General features: G+C 44.8%; 1 protein-coding gene across 5 annotated transcripts in view; it reads right to left on the bottom strand.

The window, feature by feature from the left end:
- The window catches only part of LOC8023940, a 74,559-nt gene that overhangs the window by 20,433 nt on the left and 31,185 nt on the right, over positions 1 to 22,941 (bottom strand). For 3 of the 5 annotated variants that reach the window (XM_040210621.2, XM_029966334.3, XM_029966335.4), the window contains exon 2: positions 6,566 to 6,648. In XM_040210621.2, coding sequence (XP_040066555.2) covers positions 6,566 to 6,648 — 83 coding nt within the window. Of the gene's footprint in view, positions 1 to 6,565; positions 6,649 to 11,910; positions 12,154 to 22,941 lie in introns of those variants that run through there. The other 2 variants (XM_040500987.2, XM_029966337.4) reach the window with 1 other exon arrangement.

The raw sequence follows: 22,941 nt of genomic DNA on the forward strand, positions 1-22,941 counted from the left end.
GAGACTGAGCATGAGGAGTGAAAAGAGCGCAGCATGACGTAATTCCGGATCACTGACAAAGTTTCAACGCTAAAAGAGAAAAAAAAAAAGAAAAACAAAAATGGCGGGATAAGCTGCGTTGGTTCTGTTGCGTGAGTTCGGTTAGCTCGCTTTTGTGAATGAAAAGTGGTCAAGGTAAGACAAATGACGCGTTCGAATTTCTTTTCCAGGTAACGCTCTTTTCGGAAAATGCATTGGACCATTCCTTGTTTGGTTTGAATATGCTAATAAACAACGTAAACATTCATTTGACGCCGTGTCTTGATCGCCGTTGCATGGAAACTCGGTAAATATCGACGATAGTCTTGTCCGCGCTGAACAGAGCAAGGCAGGGTATGAATGTGAATTCGGTAGCCAGTTGGACACTCAAGCAGAGCATGATCCCGATTGATGTTTTGTTGGCATAGCTAAATCGGGGTGTACGTTGGCCGACGCTGGCTTCGGCTGACAAAAACTTGATCGCCGAGCGCGGCCGAACTTCCTGTGTGTATATACGAATACATTTTATAGGAAGTCCGTAACGAAGGGCAGAACAAACATATGGCCGTATAAAAGTATCGCAACCAACGGCGGAGATTTGCTGAGCTCCATATTTTCCGTGTGTTGACGATGTTTTTGTCGGTATTTATAACAGCAGCAGCCTATGCACCGCCCTGCGAAGGGCTCGATTGCGTTGGATCGCTTCAAACAGCAGCGCTGATGTGTACAGTCACTCGCTTTTTCTTTAACGACCTTGTCAAGACTCTTTCAATACCGGCGTCAAATAAAAGCGATCGTGCTTGAAATCGTCTGCTTCGATTTTATTCGGAGATCGCCTGGCACAGGGGAGGAAGCGGAAATTCCGTAGAAGCAGGTTTGGAGCCACATTTTTTTTTTGCCGTTTAGTAGGCGCTCCGAGCACTCCGACTCAAGTTGCTCCGTTCGGAGCTGAGAGAGCCGCTACTGAACGCGCCCATTGGATCAAACAAGGGCCTACCACATACTCCTTCTGCTTTGCTGCTCTTGGAGCTAACAAGTGCCCATCTCCACTTTCTTTTTTTTTTATTATCTCCAACTTTTGGCTGGGTGCTTGCTCGTTATTTTATAGTATGTGCTTGCTTATGCTCTAAAACGGAGCTCAAATGAATGCAGAGTAGATACCCGCCAGCATTCCACTTTTTTGGGTTAGCATTCAGTACCAAACTTGACCACACACATGTCTGTGGATGTGAGCCTTATCAAAAGTGACAATGCTTTGTAGGAGAGGGCTGCCTTAAATACTTCCTAGCATTTCAATTATGTCAATGTTACATAGGTGCCAACAGAAGCATCATTTGGCAACCTTCCTTTGCTAAGCTGTTGGCACGCACCACACCCTAGCAAAACGGGGCTCCAACGGTGTAGTTAGAGCCTGAGTGCAGCTCAGTGCCATCGAAGGGAGTTTTCGCACAACAAAGCTCGTGCAGCCAAAAATCTAGCCATCACTTCAAAGCTATTTGTATGAGAACGTGGGGACAACGCTTGGCTACAAGATTAATGATCACAAGGCAACAACAAAATGGGTTCCGAAATGCAGCCAAGTAAACCCTCCTCCAGTAGACAGATTCTGGTTGCTGCCATCAACAGCATGTTTACCGTAAAATACCGAGGATGCGTCCCTGTCGCAAGAAAGCCCCTACCCACCTACTTTTGGAAGATTTGAGGTATATTCGATAAAAGAAGGACACATCAAGTGCCCACCCCAGGAATCTTATGAGCCCAACAATCTAACCAAGATCTTACTCCATTTCAGCCGCTTCTTCGAGAAGCCGAAGCGTCACGCTTGACGCAACAGCACCGGCACGAAGCATGCTTGACAGGATCAGTGCGGCCGCTTAAAAATTGGGGGTCCCGCCAGACCGCTATACTGCTCCTATACAGCATCTTTGGATCAAACAAGTGCCTACACTATCATGTACCCATTCTGCTTGATTATCCCAACTTTTCAGTGGGCACTTGCTTGGTATTTTAATGTTATGTATGGTCAGGTGCATGCTTTGCTCAGTTGCCAACACTGAACTTCAACTTTGGAATCGCCTATTCCGACAAAAACATAAAACTGGTAACTTACAAGTGCCCCCTCCCCTCACTGAATAAACCCAGCTGTGTTTGAGACTAGGTGTTATCTGACATTCATTTCCATCCTCTCAGTATGAAGGTAAGCATATGCTAAAAGAGACTGCCTGTATGTGGTCAAGCCTTCAGACGTAAGTGTGCTAGTACTGTCTAACTTAAAAAAACATGCAGTCAAAAGTAAGTACAACTCAGATTTCTGAGATAAGTGAATCCAGGTCACACTATCCATTGAAAAGTTAAGTCAGAGGCTGTTTTAAATAAAAAGAAGTTGCCCAGAGAATTAGTGGCAAAGCATGCACAAAGGAAGACTCACTCATTTTTACACCAATTGTTCACATTTAGATAGTATTTTCTATGTCAGAGTAAGCCTGTTTCACTTTCAAGATCTGTATGTTGCTTATAGGCAGAGGTAAACATCTTTTGCCATAAATTATGGAAAGGAAAGAAGCAATAGGTTCAGACTTTGCACAGAAACACCACTGATCTACTACGAGAAGGATGGATATGACAGCAATCAAAAATGAACTTAACTACCTGAAACAGAAAAACAGTATGCACTGCATGATTGAATGCAATGCAAACTCAACCGTACAGTAAAATATGTGGTAGTAGGTAAGCCGTCTGCCATAAGATCATAAAGTATTAAGCCTGTAAATCCAAAATCCTGATGAGAGGCTATAGCACCCCATGTGTCACAGAACAAGATGCAGAAGAAATCAAAATGACAACATGTATGATTTGTAAAAACACAGTGATAAAAAAGAATACATTGTAAACAACTATTTTCACAGGTTTGACATGTTGCAAGTTCTGCGAAGTGGTAGATTCGGGGATATTTTGCAGGCACAAAATTTTGTCATTGAGATTGATACGCTATGTATCCGTCCTTACGGGGCAATTTATTTGTGTAAACCATTTCTGAAACTCGTTTCGAAAAAATCAGGCCATCGGAATCATTAATCATTTACAGCAGAGGTCGGCAATCTGCGGCTCACGAGGCAATATCATGCAGCCCCTGGCATGCTAGCAAAAAATGCCCCCAGAAAAACATTTTCCGAATTTCGCCGAAACTAAACTCTAAAAATACGGAACCCTTTCCTTATGTCACATATAACCCCACCCTTTTTTTTCTTTTAGTACCAACTTTCGTTATTTCAAACAGTGGCTAAATGTTTTAACTATCTTAAAATACCGGAGGACTGCCCACCCCACATTCACTGAAAGCTGGGTTAATCTAGTCAAGGGTGCTTGTCCAGTTATATTGGATACTTAACATATAATTTGCCGAATTCCCAAGTTTGAGAAATGTCAATAGTGGGCGCTTGAACGAAGCGGGCACTTCTGCGGTATTTCACCGAAGTCAATTTTTCCCCTCTAACCACAAAAGGGCAGGACTCGCAAAAATTACTTAGAACACTAGTGCCTACAACATCTGTTCCATTGCATGAAGCAGATCACAAACAGTCGAATGACATTTAATTTGGAGGCCACGAGGAAAGCAAACTTCATCGAACAAGTTTGATCCTGCCCACACGCACCCCATTTATATACGGGGAGCCCACACACGCAATGCGACCACGCAGTCCACTCTCAAGCTGCTGAGACTGGTACGAAAAGAGAGAGAGGGGAACGGCAAAGGATATTATAGCCTTCCCACTCTGCTGCTGGACACACACCCGATCTAAGAAAGTCACACAGAGAAAAGCCACCGAGGCGATCTAAGAAGCCAGCCTAGAGAGATATTGTAGCCTATGTAAGAGGCAGAGCACAACTTTGACACTGTTAGTTCTTAATGACAACACTGAATTTAAAGTAGCCGTAAAAAAAAAACATTACCCACGGTTCGTCTGTTCATGAGCAACATGTAACCATATTTGTTGGGGTTTCAATGAAAAGCTAGCCTTGTGGAAGACAGATTTACAAAAGGTTTTCAAAGTTTCTGTCTGACCTTGCAGCTCCACTATTCAAAAAGAGGAAATGCATATGTGGCTACGAGCAAACGGAAACAACTAACAAAGAAAATATTTTGCATTCAGTCCATTCTCACCCCTTGTGGAAACAGGAAAACAAAAAACCCCAGCGTCACTATAGTACTGCCTCAACTGCTGCGACCCTGAAAACATGTTTGCACTGCAGCTGCGTTTTGTGAACCAGACACAGCTGAAATGTCCAGCACTACTCAACTTCAAATGGATACCACCAAGACAAGTATATGTAAAGGATGCTTATAAACAAATAATCTCAAGAAGTGATCCCAGCTAAAATAAAGCCATCCTAAGCCTGGACACTTGCAGTCAATCCAATGTAGTGGGGAAAGTATTATATACAACATAATTAAGGTCCTTCATTTCAAGGATAAAACCCCATTTTACCCCAAAGTTTCCACCAAGAACAAGCTTTATAAAAATCAAATGTAACCCAATTTCTTCCTGAATTAAAAAAAAAAAATATGGCAGCCTCCAGATACTTATTTTTAAAGCTATGTGAAAAGTATCAAAGCAAGTGTTGTACTATAAAACCAAGGGTTTCAGCGAACACTTTCAAAACCATCTACCAATAGGGTGGTTGGAAAAAAAAAAAAAAAAACTCTTTTCGGGAACAAACTGCCAGCCACGGCGGACGTCGGGGACTGCAAAAGACAAACTAATTAGCTAAATATTTAACTAAAATTTACTAATGAACTTTCCAATAAGTGAAAACAATAGGGCTGGACAACCGATTGATTAACCTACCAATTAATAGATTAATGGTTTAATCACAATTAAATGTTTGAACTGGTTAATTGGTGAATTTTGACGAACCGAAAGAAAATAATTAAAGGGGAGGTGCAACGATTTTATGATTAAAAAAATTTGCATCTCGTCATTTTTACGTTGTTTATCGTGTCCCGGAGGATAGAGAAAACACCTACTTCATTAAAAATGTCACGAATCCGCTGCATAATCGCAAAACAAAAGTCGAACTTTTTCCCCCACCTGCAGCCGCAAGTGGCCGCCGAAGGAACTACGGCGAAAAGATTACTTGACCTCGCTCGGCTCTAAGCTGCAGCGTAACGCCCGCTAATGTCAGCGGAGAGAGGGAGAGGAAGCGTCCTCCGAGATAGCACACGGGAAGCTACACGGCACTCCGAATGACGTCACTAGGAGGGGGACTAGGTGTGACCCTGAAGGCTGGGAGTGAGTTGAGGGGTGCCCGAAATGCCAATCTTTATCTTTTTTTTACGCAACAACTAGGACACGCAGGCGAAATCGGTTTTCTGTTCTTTACTTCAGAGGTATCAGAGGGTAACTTCCAGAAATCTTTGACCGAAATCCGGAAATCGTTGCACCCCCCCTTTAAACGCTTTCACTACACAGACCTGGATGAGACACCTGTATGAAGGACACACTTTAGGTAAATTTTTAGCCTAAAGTAAACTGACTGGGGCAAGATTTGCAACTTTTGAAAAGTACAGAGGTTAACTTCAGTCCCCACCACTTCAATGCCGTTCGAGTGTCCGTTTAGCGCAGCATAGACTATTGTGGACAATCAAAGGAGGCTTGCTGGAGAGTATCAACAAACCTCTCTGCTCTGTCTCATGCAACTGAATTAAGAATCTGTTAGTGTGCCTGTCTTTGAACTGTTCTCAACAACACATTGAGGTTGTTTCATAATCGAATTTGTATATTGCACTGTTTATTACAAGAACAGAAGCAAAAAATAAAATTAATTTTGACTTAAAAAAACATTATGCATAGAAATGAATGAGACTGATTAATCGATTAAAGGGTGGAGATTAATCAGGTAAAAATTTTTAATCGACGCCCAGCCCTAGAAAATAAACATATCGCTTCAATAAGAAAACTGTTGAGCATCATCGACAACCCTTAATTCTGTCAATTTTAGGAAGACTTAAAGCATGTACGAAGCGTGGAGATACGCTAAAGTTTCCACTCATGCGGCAGGGACGAGGCTGGCAATGCGAAAACACAGATAATATCTTTATAATCAGTGTCTGCATGTTGCATTAGTGAATAGCCAATTATATAGCTAATTAGTACCTTTCTGGCAATTGGTACAAATTTTCAAAAAAAAACATCCTTAGAGAATGATAGCACGTATCGGCTTTATAATTAAATCCGTCACTCAATCAAGTACAGCTCCTTGTTTACTTCGAGCGAAACATACAACCCTAAAGCCCCTCAAAGCCTGAAACTAACAGAGACAAAACAAAAATCCAATTTTTATTTGCCAAAAATCGTAAACTATAAAAATAATAATCCTAAATATAACATACTCATTCATATAGAATTAGCCCACAAGGTATGGGGTAATAAAAGCTGGAAGGAAAATAGCAGCCAGCACTTCAAACAAACAATTACACAGTATCGCATACGCTTTTAACGTCCGTCACAGATGTCACCAGTTGACAGAACAAAAAGTTGTGGCATACCTTGTTTCGGAGAGAAGGAATGTGCCCGTGCCGGCACTCAGGCTGTGTGGAATGAGAGCAGGATGTGCTGCCTCGTTCCCCCTCTGAAACGACAGCAAGCCACACATGTCGGGCCCATTTAATGGACTCGATTAAAACGTCCCCATCTAAACTGGAGCACATCAGCGAGTTGTGACATTTATCTCGCAATGTAAGGAATGTTGAATAGGAGTGCAGTGCAGAATTTCCAGCGTCTACCTGTCACCACACTACCACAACACTCACTGAATGACCAAAGGGCACGATGAAAGGAAGAGAATTCAAACCCGATTTTCTTATTGCACATCATGCCAAAACCCAAATCAGTACATTATGTTGCAGTAACAGATGTAGCTGTGTAGAATACATGTACAGCTGAGTCGTTTAATTAGACGAAACGTCAAGAACAGCTGTTCATTTCCCTCTTAAAAGTTAACCCTGCCTTAAGTACCCTGCACGGCTGGACAGAGATGCCCATAAATTGTTGAAGAGTGTGGACACGGTGAAAAATCTTTTAAAGCTTAGATACAGTATCCAGATGCACAAGTTCTCAATATGTCCCCTTGAAAGCACCATCTTTAAGAATGGGTATATAAGTGTACTACTACAGTATAAATTCATTCATGGAACAGTGGGGTACTGATATTGATATAAACAACTAATATCCATTTACCCTGTAAAATTAGAATGACCTCACTAAGGATACCCAGTTTTACTGACCTTCAACTACACAAATTCATCTAATAATATAGTAATAGATTGTGATCAGACAGCATTTTCACGTCTATTGAACTAGTTCTTATGCTCCAATTAGTTGTTTGGATGTAGCATACTTTCCTCCTCGGACCATACAGGTTTAAAAGTTTAAATTTTATCCGGCGATGACTTTCTACAGGTGCGGAATATACAAAGATTTGTTTTTGTCGAGATTGTCCACTGTGATAAGCTCTAAATTATTTTATGAATAACAGAGTATATTAATGTTGATTTATGCACGACACAAGCTTCTTTGTGAGCTAATACAGCAGGCATTTGTCAAAGTATGCCCTGTGTAATTTTTTGTTAAGATTATATAGATAGATAGATAGATAGATAGATATTTATTTGTACATTTAAGTACAGGTCGCATAGAAGGCGTTTCCGCCCGTACAGATTAGGCACTAAGTGCGGGCTACACACAGCGTGCAAACTACTATACCATAAAATACCATGCGTCCGCCCGTTCTCAAATGTGTAAGATCTGAGAAAATATACACAGTACATTTATATGTAAAATTGATGACCAGACAAGCACCCATTCCCAATTTTTCCGCAATTATTTCTCAATCTTGAGTGGGCGCTTTCCCAGTATTTTATGGTAGTCGGGAGAATATGGTATCTTCGATTATGTGCAAAATTGACATTATCGGCTTGAAATGTCAAGAGCAAAACAATTCATTTTACTTCATTCCTTGCCATCAAATGAAGCTGCTTAGTACAGCCTTCCAATACTTGAATCCCAGATTTTCTTGCCATGCAACTCATATAGTCTATCATGAGTGTACAACAGTTGTCTTGCACCACTGACAAGATGTCTCATCCTAGGTGCAGCATATTTCATCCTTCCATGCAGTATGGCCTTTTTCATACTACCAAAATCCCCCAGGGGTGACAAACTTTTCTATAAAAAACAAAAGAGCTGCATAGAAGGGCAATACAGATGACAGTTTTCAACTTGAGTCTTAAACTGTGTCCACCTTCTGTACATTTCTTCCGTTCGCGCATGATCTGTTAATCAGCACACTCAACGTTCCATAGAACACTTCTGTTTTAATATTTCAACAAAGGTGTCTGCATAATTTATCAAGAAAATGAAAGCAAAATCCAAAAAGTAGGCAAAGACTGGCACGGTGGGGTCTAGGGCCACTGATGCAAGCATGGACGATGCAGCTGCAAGAGCAGAATCGACTTCAAATCCTTGCTTCACACCAAACATTTGCCCATCCTCTTTTCTTGCCCAATATGCAGAGCTATTGCATTGGATAATAGCAGCAGTAGTGGACACTATTGGGAGTACCAATATATTTTATGCAGCAAAGCAACCGGAATAGACTGACTTGTCGAGCACCGACATAGTGCTTGTCCAATGACCAACACGTCCCCAAGTTGGGCAGCCCAAGTGTGCTCTGCGAGTGTCCAAGTTGTGGGGATCTCACTGCATTAGCACGCCCCAAAGGCAGTGTTCAAATAGCACAATTTTTGGCATTTAAACAGCAGAGTTACTCCAGTCCAACCTGCATAGAAACCCAGCAATTTTTGCATTTGGTCGTCACACCCAAAAGGTTACTGCAATAGACCCTTTGCGAAAATCCCAAAAGCCCGCAAGCGCCGTGCGACAAATAATGGGAGTCCTCGGTACGCCCCCCCTCTCGCTACCACGTGGCATACGCGAGCAGGCGCAGGTTACCACGGCAACAACTTTTGAGCAGCTGAGTCGGGCGAGCGACGAGCCAACGGCTGCCCTTCTAATCCCACTTTTTTGTACCAGCTCTGTTGTCTGCTGCACCAACGCTTTGTCGAACATGGTCGAAACTTGCCACGATTGCGGTGCGAAATAAGTGGATTCGGTGACACTTCAATACGTGAAGGTAAGTATGACAAATAATGTATTCAATAAGTTCACCTGCCGCAATGCCTTTATGCTGCCACAGATACGGTACACAGACAACAACGTATGACTCGGCGGATGGCTGCCAACGGCTGCTGGCGGTAATTGCCGAGACGCGCGCGCAGTCGCAACGAGAAAGCACGTGATCTGTACCGAGGGTTTCCAAAATTCCCTGCCGTTGTGGCGCCGCACGTTTTGCAACAGGTCTATTAGTCATGAGACCCAACTGAGGAACACTGACTTCTGCTACAGTGGTGACTAACAACCCATCTGCAAACCCCAGAAAATAAGAACCGACAAGTTTAGAAAATTATGAACATGCAAACAGATTCTCATGCTGAATGTTCTAACACACAGTATTAAAAACAATGAGAAAAGCAAACACAAACAAACAAGTCACATTTATTTTTTGATGAACGAAACAAATGCACTCCCTATGCCGCCCCGCAACAGAGTAACCGAGGCTGAACGGCACGCCTAAATATAAAACAAAGCCTTAATGCTGATCTATTATTGCTCACTGTCTTACCACTGTAACCCTTGAAAAGCCTCGTCGAAAGATAAGAATGGATACAAAAAATGAACACCAGATGTGCATACAAATCAAGGTAGAGAAAAAAGTTCTCCAAAGCACAGGCTAGGCACTGAAGCAATGCTCCCACCAACAAAGCTGATATTTGGGATGACTGCCAGGGCACAAGGAATTGTAGGGAGAGAAATGCATGCCCACAAAATGCGCAATTTGCCAGGCAGACAGCATGCCATAGGAGGGACGCCTTGTGCACCAGGGATCCGAATGGCAAGAATGGGGCGAGAGTAATACGGGGACAACAACAACCGTGCAAGGGTTTCCATTGGGCATGTCTGGGAGGATGTTCCACCAGGCACTTGCAGTCAAGTCAGTACCTGCGCCGTCCCGCCTCCGTCCAGGAGTGAGGGGACCCGTCCCGGCCGATCCACCACGATCACTGGCATCAGTGTCACGTGACTGTGGCAAGCAACACCGGATGCAGAGCTATGGAGCTGCGAGTGAGCATAGGGAGGCAGAGCTTGTGCCGACCTTGACGTCTGGGCAACAGCGACAGAACTCGTCCGTCCAAGACATGCCGAAAGTGGCCTTTGTGGTGGGTGCTGCACGGGACCAAACAGCTTTGGCTTTCCCGCCCTCACCCACGCATCTAGGGACGGCTGGCTGCCTCCCGGGAAATGCACCCTTCCCTTGTTGGTCCGTCTGTCTTCCAGAGAGGCCATGTACTGTTCTTTACCCTGCAGTGCAAGCTCCAGTGACTGGTCACTGCTGGCCCTACCTTCCGCACCAAACTCATTGTTCTCTATGTCCTTCTGCGAAAACTCTACGACCATCCATGGCTTGGACTTGGACTTTGGGCTTTTGTGAAACCGCGGGGACAACTTTCTAAAAAAGCTTGACAGGCTCAAGCTACTCGTCTTCTTTGGGCTTGGAAACGATACCACACGTGATGAGGTTGATGGGAGTGTAGATGACTTCTCTTGAGCATAGATTCCTTTTGGTGACGATGGGGCACTCTGAGAAAGTGACAGCTCCTTAAGGGTAGTGACACATGAGGCATATGATTGTCTAGAGTCCGATCGCAGGCTGGTCTGGGATGCCATGAGGTGAATTGCTTGAGCGTAGCTCTCGCTGCGATAATGCTGAAACCGCGCAAACACCTCCAAGTCTTCAAAAATGTTGTATGGTTTGGGTTTTGACAGAGTGATCTGTGGCCTGCTCTCAGCTTCGACCAGATGGGGACAGCTCATGGTCCCCAGCTTCGACAGACGATGGAGTCGGAGCTATGTCACCGCGGACGCTGTCCACTGTCCTAGAAGATCACTCACTGCGGGTCCCGTGTCACTCACTGAAGATCACTGCATACCTAAATCCGCTAGCATTGAGTTCGCAAAGTGAGTACGCGTCTTTCACGTGGTGTCACTGCCGCGTTGGAGCCTCTGCGAGGGCACGACACGCCCTCGGAAACGAAATACGAAGGCTTGCTTTCAATAACACGCATAGCTACGAACTACCTTAGGTGAAGCGGGTACACATAACACTAAATGACAACGAATAAAAATGCCAGTGTAATATTGAAGCGCCAACAAATGCCAAAAATAAAGAGACAAACGTCCTACAAGGGCAGCATCCTACAGCGGCTTAACATGATAGTATTATGAACATAAAATCTATCTTACAAGCTAGAAACCAAGAAAACAAAAAGAAGCGCGTTACGAACCCAAGGGTTCTTCTCGTAAGTGCACCGGTGGCTGTCGGCATCAAAGGCGAGCGCCGTTTGTTCCGCTAAAAAGAAAACGGCCCCATCGCCAAAAATATGCGAAGCAGGTAACGTAGGAACGAGCCATAATTCTCGTAATGCGATATCCGGTTTAATGATCAGACAATCTGCACAAATAAAGCTGCAGCTACCTCATGACGATCCAGGCGTAACGGGAGGAAGGAGCACGCTTCGCCGTGCCCACGAGCACGACAGCGAGACTTAAAACGGACGTTTCCGAGCAAATGAAAAGGGCGTTATCTAACACGCTTCAAATGGCAGGTGCTAGCTACATTTGCGCTAAGCCTTCACATTGTTTCTGGCACCGATGCTTCGGTGGAGTCGCGTCAACCAAACGCGGCTTGCACACGCCCCGTGCTTCGAATACTCACATATGCACTGGCCCCAACGCATTTTTCCACCGCTGAAAGCCGCACTCGTGTCACAAGTCGCGGGCATTCTTCGGGTATCCGCCGTCGCCACGGTGATTTTCGCAGCTGCAGGGTGAAGCACAGGGAGACCGAGCCACTCTACGAGACACACGCAGCGCACCACTGCTCCTGCTCGACGGGGCCAACGGGGCGGCGGTAGGCAGCAAGCTAGCAGGCATCGGCTACATCGGCCAAGCCCGTCGATTGTGGCGAAAGGAAGGTGAGTGACCGGAAGTGAGGCCGACACCCAGGCGGCAGCACCGTCGCGCACTTCGCGCCGTCTGCCGTGTCTGCCGTCTGTCGTCGCGTCGGTCGCCGTTGTTTGCGGTTGTTTCGTTGTTTCTTGTGTCACAGACAGTGCGTCGCCAGCGTCGCGTCGACTGCGCCGTCAGCGCCGTGACGCTCTAGCCAGCTCTAGCTACGTTGATGCAGACGCTTGCGCTCACTGCTTGCGCTGCACGGCGCTGTCAAAATTGTAGGTTGTTGTTGTTAGATACGTTTTATTCCTTTTCGGAGATGCAGTGGGGAACGTAGGGAACAGCGGGGCCTGGGTCGCCGGCCCGGGCGCCGCGATGCGGGATGTACGGGTAAGCCAGGTCGGTTCAGATTTTTTACTTTTTAATGAATCATCCGCTGAATCGCCGCGAAACAACGTAAACGCAGAGCGTAAACGGGGAGGCCGGATGGGTTAACACCACGGTTAACACACGCCGTCCCCCACGTCGGATGCTTTCGTGCACCGCCCGTCTGTAACACAGAGCTCCTTACACTCTATCCAAAGACTTGAGAACAAATAAACCATTAAAGAATGGTGATCGGTGTCTGTCTGCTTTATGTTCTTCCCATTATTTATATAATTATATTATTTTCAAAATTCTGGCGTTTTTGGGCGTTCAGTTTGGAGGCTTGACGGCTTGACCATGTACGCAGCTTTGTATGTTTTAGGCTGCCTTGCCAGCAGCTGTAGCCTGAAATAGAGCGCTGCACGGCCGGAATTTCTAGGCTCGGCCCGACCCGGCCCGGTAGGGGCACGGCCCGGCCCGCGCCCGACGGAATATTTAATTTCTAGGCCCGACCCGGCCCGGAAAAGACACAGCCCGGGCCCGGTGCGGGCCGGGCAGAATTATTAGACAAGCTTGAGCCCGGCCAGCGCCCGACAGATTATATACATGAGCCCGAAAAAGTTTGCAGGCTTTAACCTAAGAAACTTTCTTAGCATAAAGCGAGCATATTTGATTTAAATGTATTATAAACTTAGACCGAGTTTTTTTTTACACGATAAAATAGACTATGCATTTTCGAGAATATGGGCGAATAACGCACTACACAAATGATTTTGAAGGGAAACAAGTGGGCAGTATTTTATTTACTGCATGCATTTCTTGAAGAGATACTGGACTTTTCGTTGTTCAATGCGTTTCATAAATAACTTTCCTCGCTACATGTTTTTGTGAAGAAACAATCAGAATCACGCTAGTGCATCTTCAAAAGGTGATCTTTGGGGAAAGACACAGCCCAGGCCCCCTGCACAAAATGCAATCAATCTCGCGTTCTCTCTCTCTTTTTTCTTTTTTTCTTTGGTTGGAAAAGCAGAGGAAGACACTCATGTTGTATCCTGCGACTGGAGTGCCCTCGTTTTTCTTGACCGCACTTTTTCACTATGCTCGTGGAATCATATAAGTTTCCCTTTCTCCGTGTGAAAACTTTCCAAATGCAAGAGAGAAACGTCTTTTTCTTTTTGGTTGGAAAAACAGAGGAAGACACTCATGTTGTATCCTGCGACTGGAGTGCCCTCGTTTTTCTTGACCGCACTTTCCCACTATGCTCGTGGAATCATATAAGTTTCCCTTTCTCCGTGTGAAAACTTTCCAAATGCAAGAGCGAAACGTCTTTTTCTTTTTGGTTGGAAAAGCAGAGGAAGACACTCATGTTGTATCCTGCGACTGGAGTGCCCTCGTTTTTCTTGACCGCACTTTCCCACTATGCTCGTGGAATCATATAAGTTTCCCTTTCTCCGTGTGAAAACTTTCCAAATGCAAGAGCGAAACGTCTTTTTCTTTTTGGTTGGAAAAGCAGAGGAAGACACTCATGTTGTATCCTGCGACTGGAGTGCCCTCGTTTTTCTTGACCGCACTTTCCCACTATGCTCGTGGAATCATACAAGTTTCCTTTTCTCCGTGTAAAAACTTTCCAAATGCAAGAGAGAAACGTCTTTTTCTTTTTGGTTGGAAAAGCAGAGGAAGACACTCATGTTGTATCCTGCGACTGGAGTGCCCTCGTTTTTCTTGACCGCACTTTCCCACTATGCTCGTGGAATCATATAAGTTTCCCTTTCTCTGTGTGAAAACTTTCCAAATGCAAGAGCGAAACGTCTTTTTCTTTTTGGTTGGAAAAGCAGAGGAAGACACTCATGTTGTATCCTGCGACTGGAGTGCCCTCGTTTTTCTTGACCGCACTTTCCCACTATGCTCGTGGAATCATATAAGTTTCCCTTTCTCCGTGTGAAAACTTTCCAAATGCAAGAGCGAAACGTCTTTTTCTTTTTGGTTGGAAAAGCAGAGGAAGACACTCATGTTGTATCCTGCGACTGGAGTGCCCTCGTTTTTCTTGACCGCACTTTCCCACTATGCTCGTGGAATCATACAAGTTTCCTTTTCTCCGTGTGAAAACTTTCCAAATGCAAGAGCGAAACGTCTTTTTCTTTTTGGTTGGAAAAGCAGAGGAAGACACTCATGTTGTATCCTGCGACTGGAGTGCCCTCGTTTTTCTTGACCGCACTTTCCCACTATGCTCGTGGAATCATATACGCCTCGCAAGTGGGCTCATTTATGTCTTCTGCGCATGAGAAAGGAAGTAGCGGTGACATCAGAACGCCGAGCCCTGATTGGCTGATCGCGACCCCCTATCTGAGCGTCGTCTGCTCCTTTGCAACGTCGTCTGCTCGCAACGTCGTCTGCGTCTGTCTTATCTTTCCTGCGACTTTCGGAAGCGAAATGATCTTACGCCAAAAATGTGCGTAAGACAAAACTTAAAAACAAGTTCGTATTCACGAAACGAAATTTTCGTAAGTTTTGCGCAGGTTACGATGAAATCCTACGGCAGCTCCGAAGCTAGCTGTCTTACGCACTTCTTACGATCAAATCGGCATGGCCGACAGCGTCGCGGTCGCGACGACCCACGGACGTTTATTTTCTACCTGCGCTTCTGACGCGTCTCGACTTTAAGCAGCAAGAAAAAATTAAGAAGTGCTTGAAACAGACCACGACGAACAAAAACGCTGGATCCACAAACACCCGGGAAAAGCTCCAACGGCCAGGATTCCACCGAACGCGACCGAACGAGCTTCGGCAGTTAGGCCTAGCAGGTACTCCGCGACTCGGCGACCGTCTGCCCACGACCGGCTGGCGTGCTGAATGGAATATGGCCGCGCGACCCTTGTGAACCCTTCCCGTATTATACTTTGATCGCTGACCTCAATTTTAGATCAAGAGGTCAATTTCTTCCTCTTGTTATCTCCTTGTTTCCCGAAGCAACGGTGACTCTCGCCGGTGAAAGAGCGGTGAATCTCCGGCAGACGCAAAGAAGGTAAAGCAGTCATCGCTTTGACTAGCAGACGTAAAGCAGACGACGTTAACTGCGCCAACCCGCCGACGCCGTTAAAGAATGAGGGGTCTCTCCGCACACGAAAGGAGGGGAAAAGTATTTGGGAGGGAACTTGCGGACACTAGCACGCTCACTCTCGGTTCTTAGCAAAGAAACCTCGGCGCCTCAGGACACCTCGCCAGTGAGTCCTTTGACTTCCCTCCTTGATGCGTGTCTGCTAGTTGTTAGAAAAAAACAACGTACCGCTCGAGTTATTTCGTCTGCCCTCTCTGAAAGGCGAAGTTGAGCTCGCTCGTAAAGACCTGCACTTCCGAAAGTCGCAGGAAAGGTAAGACAGACGCAGACGACATTGCAAAGGAGCAGACGACGTTGTAGAGAAGCAGACGACGCTCAGATAGGGGGTCGCGATCAGCCAATCAGGGCTCGGCGTTCTGACGTCACCGCTACCCCCTGCGCAAGAAGCAGACGAACTTGCCCTCCGCATAAGTTTCCCTTTCTCCGTGTGAAAACTTTCCAAATGCAAGAGCGAAACGTCTTTTTCTTTTTGGTTGGAAAAGCAGAGGAAGACACTCATGTTGTATCCTGCGACTGGAGTGCCCTCGTTTTTCTTGACCGCACTTTCCCACTATGCTCGTGGAATCATATAAGTTTCCCTTTCTCCGTGTGAAAACTTTCCAAATGCAAGAGCGAAACGTCTTTTTCTTTTTGATTGGAAAAGCAGAGGAAGACACTCATGTTGTATCCTGCGACTGGAGTGCCCTCGTTTTTCTTTACCGCACTTTCCCGCTATGCTCGTGGAATCATATAAGTTTCCCTTTCTCCGTGTGAAAACTTTCCAAATGCAAGAGCGAAACGTCTTTTTCTTTTTGGTTGGAAAAGCAGAGGAAGACACTCATGTTGTATCCTGCGACTGGAGTGCCCTCGTTTTTCTTGACCGCACTTTCCCACTATGCTCGTGGAATCATATAAGTTTCCCTTTCTCCGTGTGAAAACTTTCCAAATGCAAGAGCGAAACGTCTTTTTCTTTTTGGTTGGAAAAGCAGAGGAAGACACTCATATTGTATCCGGCGACTGGAGTGCCCTCGTTTTTCTTGACCGCACTTTCCCACTATGCTCGTGGAATCATATAAGTTTCCCTTTCTCCGTGTGAAAACTTTCCAAATGCAAGAGCGAAACGTCTTTTTCTTTTTGGTTAGAAAAGCAGAGGAAGACACTCATGTTGTATCCTGCGACTGGAGTGCCCTCGTTTTTCTTGACCGCACTTTCCCACTATGCTCGTGGAATCATATAAGTTTCCCTTTCTCCGTGTGAAAACTTTCCAAATGCAAGAGCGAAACGTCTTTTTCTTTTTGGTTGGAAAAGCAGAGGAAGACACTCATGTTGTATCCTGCGACTGGAGTGCCCTCGTTTTTCTTGACCGCACTTTCCCACTATGCTCGTGGAATCATATAAGTTTCCTTTTCTCCGTGTGAAAACTTTCCAAATGCAAGAGCGAAACGTCTTTTTCTTTTTGGTTGGAAAAGCAGAGGAAGACACTCATGTTGTATCCTGCGACTGGAGTGCCCTCGTTTTTCTTGACCGCACTTTCCCACTATGCTCGTGGAATCATATAAGTTTCCCTTTCTCCGTGTGAAAACTTTCCAAATGCAAGAGCAAAACATCTTTTTCTTTTTGGTTGGAAAAGCAGAGGAAGACACTCATGTTGTATCCTGCGACTGGAGTGCCCTCGTTTTTCTTGACCGCACTTTCCCACTATGCTCGTGGAATCATATAAGTTTCCTTTTCTCCGTGTGAAAACTTTCCAAATGCAAGAGCGAAACGTCTTTTTCTTTTTGGTTGGAAAAGCAGAGGAAGACACTCATGTTGTATCCTGCGACTGGAGTGCCCTCGTTTTTCTTGACCGCACTTTCCCACTATGCTCGTGGAATCATATAATTTTCCCTTTCTCCGTGTGAAAACTTTCCAAATGCAAGAGCGAAACGTCTTTTTCTTTTTGGTTGGAAAAGCAGAGGAAGACACTCATGTTGTATCCTGCGACTGGAGTGCCCTCGTTTTTCTTGACCGCAGTTTCCCACTATGCTCGTGGAATCATATAAGTTTCCTTTTCTCCGTGTGAAAACTTTCCAAATGCAAGAGCGAAACGTCTTTTTCTTTTTGGTTGGAAAAGCAAAGGAAGACACTCATGTTGTATCCTGCGACTGGAGTGCCCTCGTTTTTCTTGACCGCACTTTCCCACTATGCTCGTGGAATCATATAAGTTTCCCTTTCTCCGTGTGAAAAACTTTCCAAATGCAAGAGCGAAACGTCTTTTTTTTCTTTGGTTGGAAAAGCAGAGGAAGACACTCATGTTGTATCCTGCGACTGGAGTGCCCTCGTTTTTCTTGACCGCACTTTCCCACTATGCTCGTGGAATCATATAAGTTTCCCTTTCTCCGTGTGAAAACTTTCCAAATGCAAGAGCGAAACATCTTTTTCTTTTTGATTGGAAAAGCAGAGGAAGACACTCATGTTGTATCCTGCGACTGGAGTGCCCTCGTTTTTCTTTACCGCACTTTCCCGCTATGCTCGTGGAATCATATAAGTTTCCCTTTCTCCGTGTGAAAACTTTCCAAATGCAAGAGCGAAACGTCTTTTTCTTTTTGGTTGGAAAAGCAGAGGAAGACACTCATGTTGTATCCTGCGACTGGAGTGCCCTCGTTTTTCTTGACCGCACTTTCCCACTATGCTCGTGGAATCATATAAGTTTCCCTTTCTCCGTGTGAAAACTTTCCAAATGCAAGAGCGAAACGTCTTTTTCTTTTTGGTTGGAAAAGCAGAGGAAGACACTCATATTGTATCCGGCGACTGGAGTGCCCTCGTTTTTCTTGACCGCACTTTCCCACTATGCTCGTGGAATCATATAAGTTTCCCTTTCTCCGTGTGAAAACTTTCCAAATGCAAGAGCGAAACGTCTTTTTCTTTTTGGTTAGAAAAGCAGAGGAAGACACTCATGTTGTATCCTGCGACTGGAGTGCCCTCGTTTTTCTTGACCGCACTTTCCCACTATGCTCGTGGAATCATATAAGTTTCCCTTTCTCCGTGTGAAAACTTTCCAAATGCAAGAGCGAAACGTCTTTTTCTTTTTGGTTGGAAAAGCAGAGGAAGACACTCATGTTGTATCCTGCGACTGGAGTGCCCTCGTTTTTCTTGACCGCACTTTCCCACTATGCTCGTGGAATCATATAAGTTTCCTTTTCTCCGTGTGAAAACTTTCCAAATGCAAGAGCGAAACGTCTTTTTCTTTTTGGTTGGAAAAGCAGAGGAAGACACTCATGTTGTATCCTGCGACTGGAGTGCCCTCGTTTTTCTTGACCGCACTTTCCCACTATGCTCGTGGAATCATATAAGTTTCCCTTTCTCCGTGTGAAAACTTTCCAAATGCAAGAGCGAAACATCTTTTTCTTTTTGGTTGGAAAAGCAGAGGAAGACACTCATGTTGTATCCTGCGACTGGAGTGCCCTCGTTTTTCTTGACCGCACTTTCCCACTATGCTAGTGGAATCATATAAGTTTCCCTTTCTCCGTGTGAAAACTTTCCAAATGCAAGAGCGAAACGTCTTTTTCTTTTTGGTTGGAAAAGCAGAGGAAGACACTCATGTTGTATCCTGCGACTGGAGTGCCCTCGTTTTTCTTGACCGCACTTTCCCACTATGCTCGTGGAATCATATAATTTTCCCTTTCTCCGTGTGAAAACTTTCCAAATGCAAGAGCGAAACGTCTTTTTCTTTTTGGTTGGAAAAGCAGAGGAAGACACTCATGTTGTATCCTGCGACTGGAGTGCCCTCGTTTTTCTTGACCGCACTTTCCCACTATGCTAGTGGAATCATATAAGTTTCCTTTTCTCCGTGTGAAAACTTTCCAAATGCAAGAGCGAAACGTCTTTTTCTTTTTGGTTGGAAAAGCAGAGGATGACACTCATGTTGTATCCTGCGACTGGAGTGCCCTCGTTTTTCTTGACCGCACTTTCCCACTATGCTCGTGGAATCATATAAGTTTCCCTTTCTCCGTGTGAAAACTTTCCAAATGCAAGAGCGAAACGTCTTTTTCTTTTTGGTTGGAAAAGCAGAGGAAGACACTCATGTTGTATCCTGCGACTGGAGTGCCCTCGTTTTTCTTGACCGCACTTTCCCACTATGCTCGTGGAATCATATAAGTTTCCTTTTCTCCGTGTGAAAACTTTCCAAATGCAAGAGCGAAACGTCTTTTTCTTTTTGGTTGGAAAAGCAGAGGAAGACACTCATGTTGTATCCTGCGACTGGAGTGCCCTCGTTTTTCTTGACCGCACTTTCCCACTATGCTCGTGGAATCATATAAGTTTCCCTTTCTCCGTGTGAAAACTTTCCAAATGCAAGAGCGAAACGTCTTTTTTTCTTTGGTTGGAAAAGCAGAGGAAGACACTCATGTTGTATCCTGCGACTGGAGTGCCCTCGTTTTTCTTGACCGCAGTTTCCCACTATGCTCGTGGAATCATATAAGTTTCCCTTTCTCCGTGTGAAAACTTTCCAAATGCAAGAGCGAAACGTCTTTTTTTTCTTTGGTTGGAAAAGCAGAGGAAGACACTCATGTTGTATCCTGCGACTGGAGTGCCCTCGTTTTTCTTGACCGCACTTTCCCACTATGCTCGTGGAATCATATAAGTTTCCTTTTCTCCGTGTGCAAACTTTCCAAATGCAAGAGCGAAACGTCTTTTTCTTTTTGGTTGGAAAAGCAGAGGAAGACACTCATGTTGTATCCTGCGACTGGAGTGCCCTCGTTTTTCTTGACCACACTTTCCCACTATGCTCGTGGAATCATATAAGTTTCCTTTTCTCCGTGTGAAAATTTTCCAAATGCAAGAGCGAAACGTCTTTTTCTTTTTGGTTGGAAAAGCAGAGGAAGACACTCATGTTGTATCCTGCGACTGGAGTGCCCTCGTTTTTCTTGACCGCACTTTCCCACTATGCTCGTGGAATCATATAAGTTTCCCTTTCTCCGTGTGAAAACTTTCCAAATGCAAGAGCGAAACGTCTTTTTTTCTTTGGTTGGAAAAGCAGAGGAAGACACTCATGTTGTATCCTGCGACTGGAGTGCCCTCGTTTTTCTTGACCGCACTTCCCCACTATGCTCGTGGAATCATGTAAGTTTCCCTTTCTCCGTGTGAAAACTTTCCAAATGCAAGAGCGAAACGTCTTTTTTTCTTTGGTTGGAAAAGCAGAGGAAGACACTCATGTTGTATCCTGCGACTGGAGTGCCCTCGTTTTTCTTGACCGCACTTTCCCACTATGCTCGTGGAATCATATAAGTTTCCCTTTCTCCGTGTGAAAATTTCCAAATGCAAGAGCGAAACGTCTTTTTCTTTTTGGTTGGAAAAGCAGAGGAAGACACTCATGTTGTATCCTGCGACTGGAGTGCCCTCGTTTTTCTTGACCGCACTTTCCCACTATGCTCGTGGAATCATATAAGTTTCCCTTTCTCCATGTGAAAACTTTCCAAATGCAAGAGCGAAACGTCTTTTTTTCTTTGGTTGGAAAAGCAGAGGAAGACACTCATGTTGTATCCTGCGACTGGAGTGCCCTCGTTTTTCTTGACCGCACTTTCCCACTATGCTCGTGGAATCATATAAGTTTCCCTTTCTCCGTGTGAAAACTTTCCAAATGCAAGAGCGAAACGTCTTTTTTTCTTTGGTTGGAAAAGCAGAGGAAGACACTCATATTGTATCCTGCGACTGGAGTGCCCTCGTTTTTCTTGACCGCACTTTCCCACTATGCTCGTGGAATCATATAAGTTTCCCTTTCTCCGTGTGAAAACTTTCCAAATGCAAGAGCGAAACGTCTTTTTTTCTTTGGTTGGAAAAGCAGACGAAGACACTCATGTTGTATCCTGCGACTGGAGTGCCCTCGTTTTTCTTGACCGCACTTTCCCACTATGCTCGTGGAATCATATGTTTCCCTTTCTCCGTGTGAAAACTTTCCAAATGCAAGAGCGAAACGTCTTTTTCTTTTTGGTTGGAAAAGCAGAGGAAGACACTCATGTTGTATCCTGCGACTGGAGTGCCCTCGTTTTTCTTGACCGCACTTTCCCACTATGCTCGTGGAATCATATAAGTTTCCCTTCCTCCGTGTGAAAACTTTCCAAATGCAAGAGCGAAACGTCTTTTTCTTTTTGGTTGGAAAAGCAGAGGAAGACACTCATGTTGTATCCTGCGACTGGAGTGCCCTCGTTTTTCTTGACCGCACTTTCCCACTATGCTCGTGGAATCATATAAGTTTCCCTTTCTCCGTGTGAAAACTTCCCAAATGCAAGATTGAAACGTCTTTTTTTTTTTGGTTGGAAAAGCAGAGGAACACACTCATGTTGTATCCTGCGACTGGAGTGGCCTCGTTTTTCTTGACCGCACTTTCCCACTATGTTCGTGGAATCATATAAGTTTTCCTTTCTCCGTGTGAAAACTTCCCAAATGCAAGATTGAAACGTCTTTTTTTTTTGGTTGGAAAAGCAGAGGAAGACACTCATGTTGTATCCTGCGACTGGAGTGCCCTCGTTTTTCTTGACCGCACTTTCCCACTATGCTCGTGGAATCATATAAGTTTCCCTTTCTCCGTGTGAAAACTTCCCAAATGCAAGATTGAAACGTCTTTTTTTTTTTTGGTTGGAAAAGCAAAGGAAGACACTCATGTTGTATCCTGCGACTGGAGTGCCCTCGTTTTTCTTTACCGCACTTTCCCACTATGCTCGTGGAATCATATAAGTTTCCCTTTCTCCGTGTGAAAACTTCCCAAATGCAAGATTGAAACGTCTTTTTTTTTTTTGGTTGGAAAAGCAAAGGAAGACACTCATGTTGTATCCTGCGACTGGAGTGCCCTCGTTTTTCTTGACCGCACTTTCCCACTATGCTCGTGGAATCATATGTTTCCCTTTCTCCGTGTGAAAACTTCCCAAATGCAAGATTGAAACGTCTTTTTTTTTGGTTGGAAAAGCAGAGGAAGACACTCATGTATCCTGCGACTGGAGTGCCCTCGTTTTTCTTGACCGCACTTTCCCACTATGCTCGTGGAATCATATAAGTTTCCCTTTCTCCGTGTGAAAACTTCCCAAATGCAAGAACAAAACGTCTTTTTTTCTTTGGTTGGAAAAGCAGAGGAAGACACTCATGTTGTATCCTGCGACTGGAGTGCCCTCGTTTTTCTTGACCGCACTTTCCCACTATGCTCGTGGAATCATATAAGTTTCCCTTTCTCCGTGTGAAAACTTCCCAAATGCAAGATTGAAACGTCTTTTTTTCTTTAAAGGAAGGCACTCATGTTGTATCCTGCGACTGGAGTGCCCTCGTTTTTCTTGACCGCACTTTCCCACTATGCTCGTGGAATCATAT

The sequence above is a fragment of the Ixodes scapularis genome, unplaced genomic scaffold, assembly GCF_016920785.2.
Source record: "Ixodes scapularis isolate PalLabHiFi unplaced genomic scaffold, ASM1692078v2 PGA_scaffold0__279_contigs__length_252992795, whole genome shotgun sequence".
Taxonomy (NCBI): Eukaryota; Metazoa; Arthropoda; class Arachnida; order Ixodida; family Ixodidae; genus Ixodes; species Ixodes scapularis.